Genomic DNA, 17,561 nt, shown 5'->3' on the forward strand with positions numbered 1-17,561 from the left:
TACAGATAACCTATCTAAGGTGCTGGGCACCGTGCCTAGCACATGCTATGTGCCAAAAATGTTTGTGCTGGTGACGCAAGGATAATACATTGTGGACTTCCCACCTGACTTGAACTTGTACAATTCAAGCACACGTGTGCCTTCCTTAGCAGGATATGTTTGATTTTTAAACTAATTTTCAAATGGTAAAGGATGGGTGAATAATCAAAAACTGACTATCCTTTGAAATCTCAGTGTTTATAAAAGGGTCATAAGCCTTCTAGGTCAAAGTATAAGCACTAGTGTAAATGAAGCCAAAAAAGCCATCTGTGAAAAACAACCCAAACAATCGAAAGGACTGGCAATATTTCTAATTGCCCCAAATTCAAAATACAGAGAGAGATAAGGCATAAGAACAGATTGACCACAAGTGGTGTCCACGAGAGGCTGAACACCTGCAGATGCTGCTGTGACTCTGGACGGAGAGCAAACACTACTTCCCTAGTGCCCTACTCAGAAAAAACACGCTGCCTGCAGCGCCCCAGAGAGCTCTGCCTACTAGCTACAGCAAAACAGAGAAGCAAGGAAAATAGAATTAAGAGTTCTCTTGGGACCACGACTTTGACATTAAAGCATCCAATCTTCAGAAATAAAATTTAAAAAAATTTTTTTTCCTCTTGTGCCAAAGCTACAGGTAGCTCTAGAAATGAATAGCCTATTCCATTTTAATTTTTCTAGATTCCTTTCCAATCATGGATTTTGACAAGACATTCCTGAGGTGGAATCATTTCTAGTCAATTTTCCTTAAATTCATTTGTTGATTTCTTTCAAGCCTGTAAAGGAAGTAAGTCTATTTGTGATTTCACAGCTATTGATATGCATGGTGCACCAAGAGCTAAATTAGAGATTGCAATTTTCTAATTTCTAAGAGACTTTGGCATGTCTGATGCAAATATGAAGGCCTATAAAGTTGCTTAGATAAACTGATTGTGAAAAGAAATACAGGACTGAAAAGATTTCCAAGAATGGCATGGTTGGCTATTGGCAAAGCATTACATCTATGCCTTCACATAGCAGAACAGACAAGCAGGCAAAAAACGGGCAAAGATTTCTGTATGGACCAGTTCAGGTTATTACTTTGTTGGATAATTCATGGCACTAAAAATTTTTTTGCTTGATTATCTTCTAGAAAGTTATTCCATTTGCTAGGAGGTGGCACCATACACCACAGAGTCACTTTAGAACAATGGAACTATATGGGGTAGTAAACTATTTTATCCCCTTGCCAATAACTCACTGCAATGCCCCATAAAAAAAGGGATCCACACGACTAGGTTTCATGAGAAGTTTGTTATGTGCTTTCAAAGAATACAGGCATCAAAAGATGAAGATGGCAACTCAAAAGCACTAAATTATTAGGACCATAAAAATGGCACAGAAAAATGTCAAAACAGCAAAATGTGACCAGAACAATAATGCAAGAGACGGAAATGAAGGGCATCAGAATAAGAGAGGTCAAATTATCCTTGCTGCAGAAGACATTGTTGTAAATAGAGAAAAACTTGGACTATACCAAAAAACTGTTAGAGCTGAATCAATGTAAGATTAAAAGCAAAACCACATATACACAAATAGGTTTTGAAAGAAAAATATTTTTAGGGGTAGGGGAGAGAAAGAGACAAATATTTTCCAATTTGCTGGTTCATTCCCCAAATGGCTTGCAATGGCAGGGGATGGGGCCAGACTGAAATAGTAGCTCAATCCAGGTCTTCAATATGGATGACAGGAACCCAATTACTTGGGCCATTACTGCTGTCTCTCAGGATCTGCCTTCGCAGGAAGCTAGAGTAAGGTACTGAACCCAGGTACACTGATGTGGGCCTCTCAACACCCACCCAGTAGCTGCTGCTGGTTTTTTTTTTTTTTTTTTTTTTGCCTTTTTTTTTTTGTTTTTTAGTCTAGTGGTTAAGATACCAGCTCCTACATCAGAATACCTGGGTTCATTTCCCAGCTCTGGCTCTTGACTTCAGCTTTTCTGATAATGCAGACTCTGGGAGGCAGTGGTGAAGGCTCAAGTAATTGGGTTCCTGTCACCCCCATGGGAGACCTGGACTGTGTTTCTAGCTCTTGGCTTCAGTCCCAGTGTAGCCATGACCTTTGCAGGCATTTGCAGAGCACATGGGAGCTCTGTTTGTCAGTCTGTCTCTGCCTCTCACAAATAAATGAAAACTAGAAAAACAGTCTCTTCACTATATTGGGAGAAACATGAATAATAGAAGTGAAAAACTGAAAACTCCTTTTGGCAATTTCAGATGGAGACAGTAAAACACTTGATGATGCTACACGAGGTCTTTTAAAACAGTGCCGTATTTTACTCACACAGATGTCATCAAACAGATCACACTGTCAAACTATTTTTAAACATTGCTGAATGATTAATCTTGAAATTCAAACAAACATGTGTTCATTACTGGTCAGGGGAAATACCTTGCTGGCAGGCACTTTCAAACAGCTGCAACCATGGAAAACAGCAGCAGCCTTCCGGGGAGGTGGGTGGGCAACGTAGTGGCAGTTACTGAAAGCCTGAAAAGTACTCATACCTTCTGATCTAGTCAGCTACATCCCGGACTCTATCCTGAGGACATAATCAGTGATGGAAATAGAGGTTTCTGCCCAGGATGTTCACAAGGATACTGTTATTGTTATACAGAAACCGTGTAATAGGAGAATGGCCAAGTGGATCACAGCATATCCATCATATGAAACACTCAACATCTATGTGTTCACAAGTAACTTACTACTTAATGACACAGGAAAATGTTTAGGACATATGCTAAGTGGGAAAAAGTAGAATGAAATAGAAACAAATAGACCTTAGTTGCATGGAATTTTAAAATGTGTAAGCATGACAAAAGACAAGAAGTCTGACAACACTAACTGGCTTTCACTGTGAGTGACATTCATTATTCACCTTTGTTCTTCTATGTACTTTATACAATTCTAAAATGTTCATTCACTTTGCTTTTCAATCAGAGAACAAAGGCTGCATACAAAATAATCACTAGGTTTTAGTTCACCACCACAACACTTGCCCTTCATCACTCAATCACTTCAAATATTTTGAGAAGATGTTATAGACATTTTTGGCAGAATCAGAAATTGTAGAATGTAACTGCTCTTTTTCATTCCCCTAATTTGTCCTTTCTATGCTGGCTTTTCCCCAGGACACTTCACAGTACTGCCGCTCCAAAGTGACAAACGTGAATTCAGCAAGAAGACGGCCTCTTGGCCCACACCCTTGATAACAGTGGCACCTCTGCCTGTGCCTTCTTCCACTGGGGAGAGACATCACAGACACAAGAGATAACTTGCTTTCTCCCCTGATAGATGACAAAGCAACTCCATCCAGCAGTTGACCAGCCAGATATTTAGCTGGTGTCTAGCTACAGATAACTTCCAAGACCTGCCTTCTCTATTCTCCTTGTCAATTTTTTAAAACATGTATTTTAAAAGCAGAGAAAGAAAGAGAGAGAGATCCTCCATCTGCTGGTTCACTTTCCAAATGCCTGAAACTGCTGCTTTCCCAGGTGCATTAGCAGGGAGCTGAATAGAAAGTGGAAGAGCTGGGATTCAAACCATCGTTCATAAGGGATGATGGTGTCCCAAGTGGTGCCTTGACCTGCTGTGCCACAACCCAGTCCTCTTAGTTTTCAAACCTTTAAAATCAGTTTTTCTCCTAAATTCTTGTCATATGGCTAAATTTGGCATCTCCAAACATTTCTTTCATAATTACAGAACAATTCAGAAATTTAAAGGCCTTTTGGGCATCTATTGAAATATATCCTGGCATTTCTCACTCAAGCCATGAAGATGGCCAATTACATTTTAAGATAATGATACTGAGAATGAACTCCATGTCATATTCGCTTCTCTTTTATTTATTTATTTTTATTTTTTGACAGGTAGAGTGGACAGTGAGAGAGAGAGACAGAGAGAAAGGTCTTCCTTTTTGCCGTTGGTTCACCCTCCATCTGCGGCCGGTGCGCTGCGGCTGGCGCACTGCGCTGATCTGAAGTCAGGAGCCAGGTGCCTCTTCTGGTCTCCCATGCAGGTGCAGGGCCCAAGCACTTGGGCCATCCTCCACTGCACTCCCGGGCCACAGCAGAGAGCTGGCCTGGAAGAGGGGCAACCGGGACAGAACCTGGCTCCCCGACCGGGATTAGAACCTGGTGTGCCGGCACCGCAGGCAGAGGATTAGCCTATTGAGCCATGGTGCTGGCCATATTTGCTTCTACAAAATAAACACAGCTTGATACTTAGGTAACTTAACAGTAAGGAACCCCTATTATAAACTCACCATTCTAGAACTAGAACATCAGTAATAACATCTTCTCTGCCCACCTGCTCCTCTCCCCCTCTGCCTGCCTTTCCCTACAGACAGCCACCACTCTAACTTTGGACCACAATTCTGTTAGTATTAATTGTATCACGGATGTCAGTCTATGCAATACATTGTTTGATTTTGCCTGTGATTAAATGTCACGGAAATGGGGTCACAGCACTTGTGGTCTTCTGCTTGCTAAGGGTTTTCTCTGGCATGTTGCCTGGGGCTGTGTCACTGCTCTTCACTGTGGTACCTTCCAGAGAATGGGCATCACAGCTCATGTGTCAGCCTACACAGTTCTTAATCAGGTGAGGAGAATTTGGCAAGAGGAGCTGCAAATGCTGTTAGCAATTAAAAGTAACAACAATTGTTAATTTAAGTATCCATGTGTAACCCAGTATTCTGAGCAGCTGAAAAAGTAACTCTTATTAAAGGAGTTCATACCAGAATTCCAGCAATTCTTTCTTGTCACTTCTGGACTTCTAGGTTGACCAAATCCTGTACAAATGTCCTTTGGTGCTGCTTCCTGAAAATCTTTCTGCTTCAAGCCCCTACTGTCATCCTGCCAGCACAGCTGCATCTTGATGGAGCAAGGTGTGGCAGAGTGTCACTTGAACACCTCGCAGACAGCACTCCTCAAACCAAATACATTTCCTGCCTCCTGCCTCAGTCTGCTGGCTCACCTACTGCAGATCTTGAATAGTGGCCCAACCACTCAACCAAACGCTCCTACGAGAAATACAGATCCATCCTGAGCTGTTCCTTCTAGATCTTCTCCATACAGGGACTGACAGCCAGGTCAAGGCAGCTCTGGTAGAAGCATGTTAAACTGAGCACATGACTCCCTGGCTACAGATTTTTAAATAGAAGATTATCTTCCGGACTGTTTTTTAAGTCACAGACTGTAGCCTATTGGAAGGCCATGACTTTATTTTGTGGATTGTAACCAGGATTCTTTTTGAAAAGAACAGAATAGAAAATATCAGAGAGCACTGACAAAGGATGACAACTGTGCTGTAGGACTTTTGTTTCAGCTGTGCAAACATGCACACCTGTATGTGTAAAAGAGCACAATGTAAACGGGTTTGTCTGAATGTGAACTGTCATAAATGTGTTTGAAAGATACTCATCTACTGAAGTAGTTTCCTTCTGCTAGAAAAGCCAGAGGCCTTAGCAAGAAATGGAAGAAAGTCATGAATCTCTCCTGAGAAGAAATTTCTAGACATATATGTATGTTATCACGTTATGATAATGATGAATCTAATTATCATAAGAAAGCCTGAGTGGAGATTTGAAATGTTCAATTTATAGATTCCATCATGGACCGACCGCCAGGAAGATTTTCCAGGTAAAGAAGCACTGATCTCACAGGTGAAATCCTTAAGGTGGGGCCACTTTGCCACACCTGTTTACCACTTGGCTCCTGACGCACAATAGGCAGGTAAAGCATTTTTCCCTTCTCTGATCAGCCAACTTCTCGTAATTCTTTAAACCTCAGCTCAAATATTGTTTCTCTGAGGCCTTCGTGATCACCTGGTGCCTGGCATATAACATGTACTCACACATGTTAACTGAGTGAAGACAGTGAGCTTAACTCATTAAGAATGCAATTCACAGTGTCTGTAGCAGCTTCACATTTCTGCTATAGCTCCAGTTGCTGCCTTTTAGAGTGAGGTAAGGTGGGGAAGCACAGAGCGGGGCGAGCACCCTTATCTCCCGCTTATGTTGTGGGAGGCTTGTCCTGCTGTCGCCCCATATTGGAGTTTGTGGAAGGCTGTGCTCAGCAAGTACTTTCAGATACAGTCACCTTCCCAGGTTCCACTTCTCTGAGTTCTTCCAGGACAAGGGTGGGGCCCAGCCCTCTGTGTTTCAGGTGACTGTAGTGTCCCTGGCCACGGTATGCCACCCCTGACAGTGGATTTAGTTCACCGCTGTACTCATTTAGAGAACCCCACAGCTAGTTCTTATTCCAGAAAGGAAGGGAGGGCAGACATGAGCGGCAATTTCAAATAGGGAAACGGCTTCACTGATTCATCTGATTCTTATTGGAGATAATAATTTTCCAGAGCAACCCACACCTGTGTACAACAAGACTTAAAAAGATGTGTCTATGCATGTGTATAATTTAATTGTAAAATTAGGTAATTTATTGTTCTATTGATACCTCAGTAAATTAACATGTGGCTAAGGAGTCAAAATTTACAGATATTAAAGTAGACGCTATCTTAATGTGTCAACCAACGTTATATCAATGGATATCAACAGCCATTACCAAGGGATGTAATTGTAACAGCCTTTTAGTATGAATTACACTCAGAGTGCAGGGTGTGAAGGTGGCTGTTAGCAGTCTTCCCGGCAGACGGACTAAACACAACTCTTGGTGAAACCAGCAGGCTTGCCAAACCAAAGTGGCAGCGGGAGAAGTCAGCGAAGGCGGAGCCTCCAAGTGAGAATGGCCATGTGGGGCATTTATTTTTATCCTTGCTGCCTGTGTTAAGCCCATGGTTATCTTTGCTTCCTAGGTACCAAGTAGGGAAGGACAGTCTGTGGAAAGCGTTTTTCAGGCGGGTTGAAATTGCCTACTAATTTCAAATACTGTATTTAGTTTTTCTAACGCAATCTTCCCTGGCCCCCCATAAAGTAAAATAAATAATTTTCAGAGTATTTTTGAAGGCTTTGCTAAATTTGGAGATTCAAAAGAAATCCAACCCTCTGTTTTAGAGTTAATGACTCTACCACAAGCATTTTACAGCACTGCTCAAGCCTTTAAAGTTACCAGTTAAACGCTGATTTAATCTGCAGAAGAAGGCCACTGTGCCATTTTGGAAGGCACACATTTAGAACTTGTTCCTCGGCTGCCTGTTCCTCACTCATTCGTGGAAAAGTGTGTGACTCAGTGTTTCACAGGAGACACCACGTGGAACTTACAGGAAATATTCTCTATGTTCAGTGTTCTTTTAAAAAATAATTTCTAAAAACCATGTATATCAAATGAACTTGCATTTTCTAAAACCTCTGGGATTACTGAGTCTGAAACTAAGCAATGAAATTAGAAGAATTTTGGAACGTCATTCTCATAACAAATATTGAATTAGCACTGGGGTCTGTGATGGAATTAATACCATCTCTCACTGCTCTAGGCAATCACTTCCCAGCCCAGTGGCTGAAGCCACAAGTAAGTCAAGTCTAAGGCCCCACGTACCAGCAGATGTGGTCATTATCTCCCATTGGAATCCTTGCCATTTCAGATTTTATCTTAATTGGAACATACTGCAGATCTCCTTTTGTGTGTGTGTATGCACAATTTTTAATAGGCCTATTGCCAGGACACAAAATTTTGCCATCCACTGACATTTTCTTTGATTCATACTTGTTACAATACAAGTAGGACATGCTCCTCATAGTCCCCTGTTCTATGAAGTTCCACATGGAGGGTCCTAACACATCCTACAGTACTAATCCTTTCTTGAGTATTAGTCTGCATGTGCAGTCAGACTCCATGTTCCCTGGGGAGTGAAGGGTTGCAACCCTTATCTTAACCATGCCTGTATCTCTTCACACTTAGCACTTAACTAAGTACCTGGCATCAATAAGAGCTGAAAGAATGCTTGTGCAATGAACAGGAAACAAGCAGAACACTAGGCTAACCCATTAGCACATTCATTGATTAGGCACCTGTGTATACTTTCTTGCTTAGTATAATTGTTAGGTGGTAACTGGATCATAACAAATGCCAGTAAGTGAAAATATGTTAAGTTGCTTCCAATACCTATTCTCTTAAAATTGTGCCGTTCAACAGGAAGAGCCTTTCCCTAGCAGTGTGAAGAGCAGCACTACAGTTATTGCTCTGCCTCTCATCAACTGTCTTGTTCGGCATAGTGGTGAGGGGACCCATGTTCCCTAATGAAGTGCCTAGGTTCAAGTCCTGGCTCGCCTCCCAATTCCAGCTTCCTGCTAATGCATACGTTGTGAGACAGCAGGGATGACTCAAGTATTTAGGACCTGTGAGAAACCTGGATTGAATTTCTAGCTTCTGGCTTCAGCTGGGCCCAGCCCTGGCCATTTTGGGCATGTGTTTAGTGGAGCAGCAGATGGGAGATCTCTCTATCTCTTGCTCAAAGAAATACACAATACAGGTATTGTGGCACAGTGGTGAAGCCATGGCTTGGTTTGCTTGTATCTCCTATCTGAGTACCTAAGTTTGAGTCCTGGCTTCATTTCTGATCCAGCCTCCTGCTAATGTGCACTGTGGGAGGTAGCAGGTGACAGCTCAAGTACTTGCCTGCCTGCCACCCACAGAGAGAACAAGATTGAGTCCTGGGCTCCTTGCTTCAGCCTGGTGAACCAACAAATGGTAGGTTGGTGTTTCTTTCTCTGTCTCTGTCTTTCAAATAAATAAAACCAACTTTTAAAAGAAGAGATAAACCAGGTGCATTTTACCCTTTAAATGTTTTAACCTGTACACATCAGTGCAGCAACCTGTGTGAATTTTCCCAGCTGCTTTTTCTGGTAATACACTGGTGTATTTAGATACTTATCATCCTAGTAAACACTTTGTTATGGTATCCTAGGTATGGATCAAAACTGAGAAAATAAATGGTTGACCCACTCTCTCCAGGATGAGCAGGCATTTTTGGATGACATACCCATCATCCAATATCCCTGAGTTTAGAAACCTGAATTGATTGCTGCTGCAGATACCTCCTTAGTCCAGAAAATGCCTTTAATGACCATCCAGTTTCCTGACCACCATCTGTGACTAAGGCAAAGTGGTGGGATAAACTATGAAAGACACAATTTATATTTTTTATGCTATAAAAACTACTTCCCATCTGAGATGATAAAAACCCAGGTAATCAATGATGCTTTGAATTTCCACTCTTAGTGGCATACTGCTGCATTTTAACGTTTCAGTCTGTATTTACTTAGAGGTAAACTTCAACCTAAGAGAACATGTTCAAGCAAAAAAAGTAAATATGCTTAATAGCTAACCTGCCAAGATCCAAATTCTGGCCTTCTAAAGACATTACTTGGGGGAAAAATGCTATAATTAGCAACAAGGAATAGTATAGCCATGCAGGGCCTACTGTGAGTCCATCAGGGAAACAGTAACAATTTTCCCATTCCACATTCACTTTGCAATACTTGGGTTATACTTTAAATATGTCCACATGACAGGATCATGATGGCTAAAGTGTATTTTCAATCACATTTGATGTAAAATGGTAAATAACATTGTCATGAAGGAAAAATCTCTTTTGTGGGAAATCTAAATTTAAACCTTCCAGTTTGAAGCCCTAAACAGCCTCACACAGGAAAACTCTGTAAGCATGCTGACTGCTTCTGGTGTTTGCAGGCTTGTGGCACGGGCAATGTGAAATTACCCTGGCTCTTAAGAGAAACAGAGGAGCAGTGTGCAGAAGACCCTCACGGTTGGGGCGCTGCATACTCCCTGTGGGCTGTGCCAACCCACTCTCTCCCCTGTAATGAGTCTTTGTCCCAAGGGCTGGGGAGAGCGCTGCACAGGGCACGGGGGAGGGGTGGATGGAATGCAGCTGCAGGCTCTGAAACAATGCTGAGTCCATATATTTTGTTCCCAGTGAGAATAATAAAAAGGGTGGGGGATTGAACAGACAGACCCAGAATAAGCAAGGTGGGGCCAAGCATCCTAAGAGTGCTCAGTCTGAAGCCCATCCACTGAAATCTACCAAATCCAATCACCACTCACTTGTGCTGAAAAACCTACCTGCCCAAATTCAAACACCGGTTATGACCTCCTGGTCTTTCATAACTCACTCACTGGGACAGAGTCTAAAGGAGAGTGCGGTGGTGAAGGTAAACTAGGGCAGCTTGGACTCAAAGGGACAGCACAGCTGGGGGTGGGGGGTCAACAGAACTTGAGAAATAAGGCCCAAGGCCTAACAAATATCAAGTGCCTGCTTTGTGATAGCGTCCAGGGCCTGGGGACAACTAGTGTGTCAGAGAAAACCACTCACTTTCTTTCTAAGATTGTTAGCTACTACAAGTGTCACAACTGACAGTCTGAAAGCCCACACTTACTGGTTCCCCATAGCTAGTCTCTCAGCCTAACCTGGTGCCTCCTGAAAAAGCACTCTTTTTTCTTTAGACATGCATTTCCCTTGCCTCAATGTCTCCAATGGAGAGGAGATGAAAACAAACGGAAGCAGCAACCCCAGGACACGAAGCCAGCTCCATAGTCAGAGTGAGAGGCAGGCAGCTCATACCTTACTCTCATCCCCTCAGTCTTGGCCTTTCCTCCAGGGAGCCCTTTGGCTCCCATGGACTCTGGCCTGGCTCTGGAACAGCCCTTTCAGATACTACTGATGCCATCAGAACTGGCAGGGACATTCAAGCCTTAAATAAACAACTGAACCGATTCCTCAGCATGTGGGAGACACTACCTAAGAAGCCATACAACAAAACTCAGAACACTCGTTCCAATCAGGATCTCATTCATGAACACTCAGTTACTGAGCAGGGTGAGGAAAGGACTTCATTGTAAAGCTGTCAGGTAGAAGCAAAGCTCTGACTTCCTCACAAACATCCCCTTCAAGTGAGCATTGCACAACAGGTCTAGAAATGTGCACTCTACGGGGCAGATGCTGTGGCACAGCAGGCAAAACCACTGCCTGCAGCACTGGCATCCCCTATGGGCGCCAGTGCATGTCCTGGTGGCTGCTCCACTTCTGATCCAGTTCCCTGTTAATGGCCTGGGAAAGCTGCGGAGGATGGCCCACATGCTTGGACCCCTGCATCCACATGAGAAAACTGGAAGGAGCTCCTAGCTCCTGGCTTTGGCCTGGAGCCAGGCCTTTGTGGCCATTTGGGGAGTGAATTTAGCAGATTAAAGATCTCTTATCTCTCTGCCTCTGCTTCTCTGTAGTTCTTTGAAATTTAAACAAAAACCAAAAAGAAAAGAAGTATGCACTCTTAGTGTCAAATGGTAAGATCAGTCTGACTTCTGAAATGTTTTCCAGTTGAAGTCCATACCATAGCCCTTATATAGGAACAAATGCAACGAGGCATATTAATTTAAATGAGGATGCAAAAAAAGAATGACTGACTCTACTATATATTTCACTAATATTAAATAGTAATGATTTAAAAGTAAAAGTGATATTACTCCAAACATTTATCAACTATTATAAACACAAAATTCATTGGTGCATTTTTATTAGGAATCAGTATATGCTATGCTTTTCAATGTGGCAATAAAATAGATATGGAAAAACTCAATTTCTATTTACATATTTCATTGCTCAGGATGTACTATTTAAAAATTAAGTGTATAGGTAACATTTTGTTAGAAGTAACAGCAAACATATAATCATAACTTGCCTGAAATTAGTCATTCCTTAATGGATGTTTAATCGTGGTAATTAAAACACATTCATCAATCTCGATGTAATCATCCATGATTTGGGGGAGAAAAATTCACTCTCAAAAACTATATGTGCATTACTTTTTAAGTTAAGAAAATAATTCAAGCATCTTAAAATGTCAGACGTGTTCACCATGTCAAAGTCCATAAAAGAGTGATTATGTTAAGAGGCTCAGGTGAAAACAAGTTTGAAAATTTTAATGGCATATATAAGAATATTATTTTTTTTTTGTTAAATCAATGAATACTCACCCCTTGGAGCCCTTGGAACTGAATCGAAGGTCGAAAAGGAATTAAATTCTATTAAAAAAATAAGAAAAGGTAAAATTTAGTTACTGTGACACAAAACGAAATGTTCAAACTTTAAATCTAAGCACTGTTCAGCACCTGTGTATATGAAAAATCTCTCATTATAAACTTACTTCTGCATGTAGTTATACTGATGCTTTGATGAACATTCTCACACTGATTACATTTCTCTGAATCATACAAGCAAAAGCTATGTCCAAACAAAAATACCAAGCCACCCATGTGTCCCTCCCATCAGCCAGGGTACATCAGGTGATGTACTTCTGGTTACCTCTCCAAGTATCTACACTTGTAAGCTTACTAACAGGACTATAATAATGAGAAATATGGAAAGGATAAGTGTTTTTCTTCCTGAAATAATGAAAGTGTGTCCGTAGAAGCCTGGGGAACCCCTTCCTATGGGGGAGGGGGGTGACCTTAAAATTTAGGTTCCATGGGATCAGGTTGTAACTCACAATCTCTCCATCAGCCCTGCCTCCCGTATCTCCCTCCGAATCCCAAATGTTGAACATCTCCTAGCAGGCTGGTCACACTGCCCTCTTGACTTCTTGTATTCCACAACTGTCTTCCATTCATCACTGCAATCAGTTCTCTCTCCATCAAGCTCATCAATTTTTCTTGGTCAAATAAGGGCAACTTTCTCCATTTTCAAATTCCTGACCTCTCAACTAGACAATATCTCTTTGTACTTGAAGACACCACTGCTAAGCCTAGCTCTCTGCTCATGGCTTTCATTTCACAAGCTGGTACCCTTCCTTTCTGCTTTCCAGATTAACTTCCTGGAGGTTCACTTTACTTGTTTGGTGATAATTCCGAATCTTCTCCATTCTTCAACTTGCAACTCTCCACAGCTGCTACTTACTACTGACTGTAGGACATCTGCCTTAGAAACTTGTAATGGCAGCCAACTTAACAACTGGTCCACACTGAACTAACTCCCCACTTCCTGTATCCCCAATGAAACCAACACTTCTTTCCTACTTTTCTGGCAATGGCTCCTCTATCTTCTTGGTACTCCAAGCTCACAACCTTAGAATTAATTCATAGTTTCTTCTCCCCATCCTCCCCTACCACACTCCATTAGTCAATGATATGTCACTAGAATCACAGAATTCCAAATACAGAAGAGGTCTTAAAGATAATATCAGTGGTACCCACGTCCCACAGGCTTTGTGTTCCATTGATAAGTAAGCTGTGACCAGAATCTAAGAAGTGGCCATGGTACTTTTCATATACGACCTTGTGTTCCACACACATCTGCTGTGGGAGATAGGAGAGTGTGGGGACCTAATCCCTTAGGCCAGAGTTCACACTCTATTTGGAGAAAATGTGAAAACGATGAAGTACTAGGTTAAATACCACAGAGAAGTGCACCAAGAATTCTCAAAAAGGGGGGTTAGAATAGATAATACTTGAAAAGCCAAAGGGTTTATGGAAGATTCGGTAGATTTTGAGAAGTAATTTAGAAAAAATAAACTCCAGGGAGAGGGAGTGCCCTGACCAAAACAGGACACAGGAGTGGGCACTGTGTAGGTAGACTTCTTTCACACTTGAAATGCTGCAGATGAGACTCGGACCTGGCAGTTTCTGCCTGATCTTGCCTTGTCCCTCACATGTGTCTTCATTTTAAATTTCTATCTGCTAAGGAATAAATAATAAGATAATTTACCTTGAGATGGCTGCTCCAAAGGTTCATCCCTCTGTGAAACAGCCCTGCCCTAAGCTCCTCCTGGGCCCCTCACTGAAGGCCTTCCAGTTTTGCCTTTGGCATGATAACGGGAGGCTCTTGTAATATTTCGAAAAGAAAGTGAGTTGCAGAAAAGTGTTTGGTGGACCAGGGCGGGGTGGTGAGGGTGGTAGGGTGGGGAAGGCCACTCCTTGGAAAGGGAAGGAATGGGTTAGGGCAGGGCTTGGGAAATGGATTAGAGAACAGCTCCGGGGGATGCTTTGGTGATAGAAGGCCTAAATTAGTATGATTGCTTCTGGAGCCAAGAGAAGACTGTGGGCAGCGGAGCCATTCCCAAGGAAGAATGAGAAGATGTGCTGAAAGCTTAATGATCAGGCACCAAAGAAACACGCTGCTCAGTGGCTCCTGGGCCTACAGCCATCAGCTGCAGCCAGTCTGTCTGTGACTGCCTCAAGTTCAGCTGTTAGTCTCTATCTGAAGGCCCTTAGCACCTGGCACCTAGATAAAGACTGTTCTCCTTTCAAGGGCTTCCAGCTCTTTCAAACAGCTAGCAGAGGCTCCTGCGCTGGATCTTCCCACTGTCTCCCAAAGCCAGCTCCTCCCTGAGAACACACTTCCCCTCCTTCACAGCACTCTTCAGTTTCATTCTCCACAAGTCACTAGGCCATGCTATGTTGAGCAAACATTCCTCACTCTAATGCCACCTCCTTCCTGTTCCTTCAGCCTGGCATAACTTCCCAAACGCTATTTTGCCAATCATACTTACTGCTTACTTAACATTCAAGTGTAAGGTTAATTTCCTAAGCTAGACCTTCTTTTGGATAAATCAGAAGTCAAAGATTCACTGGATCTAAAGCAGTCCATGCAGAAGACTTGTGTAAAGCAACAAGGAGTGGCAAGTACCTGGAGAATGAATGCCTAAAAGAAAGGATTCAAACTGAAATGTCAAAACTTTTTCTAGCCAAACAAAACACTGTTGCCATCACCTTGCTAACTCTAACTCCATTTGTGTTAACTCATATTAATTCTGTTTTTCCAGATGTCAATGTATGTTTATTTATAGATTGTCTTTCCCCTAGTTGTCATGATACAGGGGAATCTTATGCATATTTAACTTTCAAGTATTTACCTACATTGTATTTAACCAAAAGGGGGAAAAAAAAAACAACTACAGGGAAATAATTTTAGACATGCTTTTTTATATATGCAGTAAACCACTACACATATTATATACTAATTACTAGTCAGGGTGATGTAGACGAAACAATGAGTATTATGTTTTAGATCAATTTTGGGACTTTCAAGAGTAATTTTGATCTTATACAACATTTTATCTCATACCCTGAATTTAAAACTTAACTTCCTGATATGCTTATGCTTCTACATATATTGATTCCCCAAAAAAATGATCATTAAGTTTTGTGATGTTAGACAATATTCATGGTCTTAAGTGAGCCTCCTAAAACCAGCCTGAAAGGTAGGGTGCATCACTACCCCTATTTCAGAAGAAAAAATCCTGAGTATCTAAGAAGTGGAGTATGTTGCTCCAGATTTCTGAATTCCCAATATATACAGTACTCTTTCCTTCTCTTGCCCTAGAAATAGGTAACCCCCACGTGCCAAACACTTAAGACTCTAAATGCTTATTCTGGAAATTTCCAAGGGAAAGAAATTTCATAAACTCCATTATAATTTCCAATGTTCAATTTCTTATTAAATAAAAAACACCATAATTTCTAATGATCAATTCAGATGAAAAACTAAAATTAGTTTGTTTCCTAAAACTATATAATATATAATCAAGAATCATCTGTAAATATTTATGCTGTAATTTTCATTTAAAAATAATGAGACCTTCATCTATGGAACAGCTGTGTACACTAATACCAACAGGGCAAGCTAAGTTCATTATTACTAAAAAAGCTGTCAATCTAAAAACATACTTAAGAGAATCACAAATTATTTACTGATTTTGATCCCAATTATAGACAAGAATTCATATTACTAGGCTATTGCTCTTGAATTTTCTATAAACCCCACATGAGGAAACATCTAGACCTCTACATCACTTAAATGTGTATCTAATCATTGCAATAGGAGAACTATCAGGAATAAGTTCTAAAGTCACTATCATTATAAACAAACATTTCAAGTTTAACAGAAAAAAAGTCAATTTTAAGAGAGAATGTAATTTTAAGTGCCCAAATATGATATGGAATGCTTTAATATTTACTGCCATGGGGTTGAGACACCACTTGGGATACCCACATCCCATATCTTCCAATTTCAGCTTTCTGCGAATATGCACCCTGGGAGGCAGCCAGTGCTGGCTCAAGTAATCGAATCCTTGTCACCCCAACAGAATATCTGGATTGGGTTCTTGGCTCCCAGTTTCAGCCTGGTTATTCTGGGCATTTGGAGAGTGGAACTAACATAAGGGAGATCTTTGTGTCAGTGTCATTCTCTCTCTCTGCCTTTCAAATAAATAATAACTTTCAAAAATTAAAAGAAAAATCGAGCCCCTTAGAACCTTTATCAAAACATAAATTAAAAATAATTTTTACTTTATTATGTATATTCTCATTAGAAATGAGTTCATTGGGTTTCAACTTTTCCTTTTTAGCTTCAATTAAATATTTGCCCCATGTAGCTCTTTGAAAATCAAGTAACTCCAGGTTTTCACCGAATAGTATTTGAGCAATAAATAACACAGTGATCTGGTATCTACATCTGGTCAAGAAACACAAGGGAAGACTCAAACTGGCTAAGGAATTGTCTTTAGACAAATGGCTTCAAAAATCTGGTAATGTTTCACAGTCAAAAGATTCTGTTAAATGCTTAGTAGTTTTACTGTTATTAGTCTTTGGGTGGGAGTATCCTCTACACCTCTTTTGAAATGTAGGACATTCTTTAGCACAGAAGTAGAGACAACACTAAGATGTTCCTAAAGTTTGCTTATACTCTTGACATTGGCCATTAGAAGCTAATGCTGGGGCCAGCACTGTGGTATAGTAGGCTAAGTGTCTGCCTGCAGAGCTGGCATCCCATATGGGCACCGGTTTGAGTCTCTGCCACTCCACTTCCAATCCAGCACCCTGCTGATGTGCCTGGGAAAGCAGTAGAAGATGGCCCAGGTCCTTTGGCCTCTGCACCCACTTGGGAGACCCAGAAGAAGCTCCTGGCTTCGGATTGGCTCAGCTCCGGCCGTTGTGGCTATTTGGAGAGTGAATCAGTGGACGGAAGACCTGTCTCTCTGTCTCTACCTCTTTGTAACTCTTTCAAATAAGCAAAATAAATCTTAAAAAAAAAAAAAAAAAAAAGCTAGTGCTACTGCAACAAAACTGCTCTATGGCCAAAGAGATAGATCTACATCCACTTATTTGAATTGACAAAATAATAACTTTATTAAGTAATATTAACTTCTGAATTATTCCTTTAGTGTAGGAGAGATTGAGGAAAGCTCATGTGTCTTTGGGAGTTGAAGAGAAAAAATTTACTTATCCCATAAATGTAGCTCATAGCAATATTTACATACAGCTTGTCCATGTAAGCAAATTTATGATTACTTTTACCTTATCACACATCACCAGTTTTGTGCATGTACAAATGTAAGAAATAGCGTTTGGGGCCTAGAAAAGAATAACTTCTCTAAGAAACATTATCAAGATCTTTCTAACTCTATTCTTTAAAAAAAAAAGATATATTTTTATTTATTTGAAAAACAGAGTAACAGAGAGAGGAAGAGACAGAGAGGTCTTCCATCCGCTGGTTCACTTCCCAGATGGCTGCAACTGCTGGAG

The 17,561-nt window shown here is 41.1% G+C and overlaps 1 protein-coding gene across 1 annotated transcript in view; it reads right to left on the reverse strand.

Moving 5' to 3' along the window:
• Nucleotides 1-17,561, reverse strand: part of ELL2 (elongation factor for RNA polymerase II 2) — a 67,753-nt gene that overhangs the window by 39,133 nt on the left and 11,059 nt on the right. Inside the window, exon 2 of the mRNA XM_002713941.5 lies at nt 12,018-12,065. Within this exon, the coding sequence (XP_002713987.1) occupies nt 12,018-12,065 (48 nt within the window). The remainder of the gene's footprint in view (nt 1-12,017; nt 12,066-17,561) is intronic.

The sequence above is a fragment of the Oryctolagus cuniculus genome, chromosome 14, assembly GCF_964237555.1.
Source record: "Oryctolagus cuniculus chromosome 14, mOryCun1.1, whole genome shotgun sequence".
In the NCBI taxonomy this organism is placed as follows: domain Eukaryota; kingdom Metazoa; phylum Chordata; class Mammalia; order Lagomorpha; family Leporidae; genus Oryctolagus; species Oryctolagus cuniculus.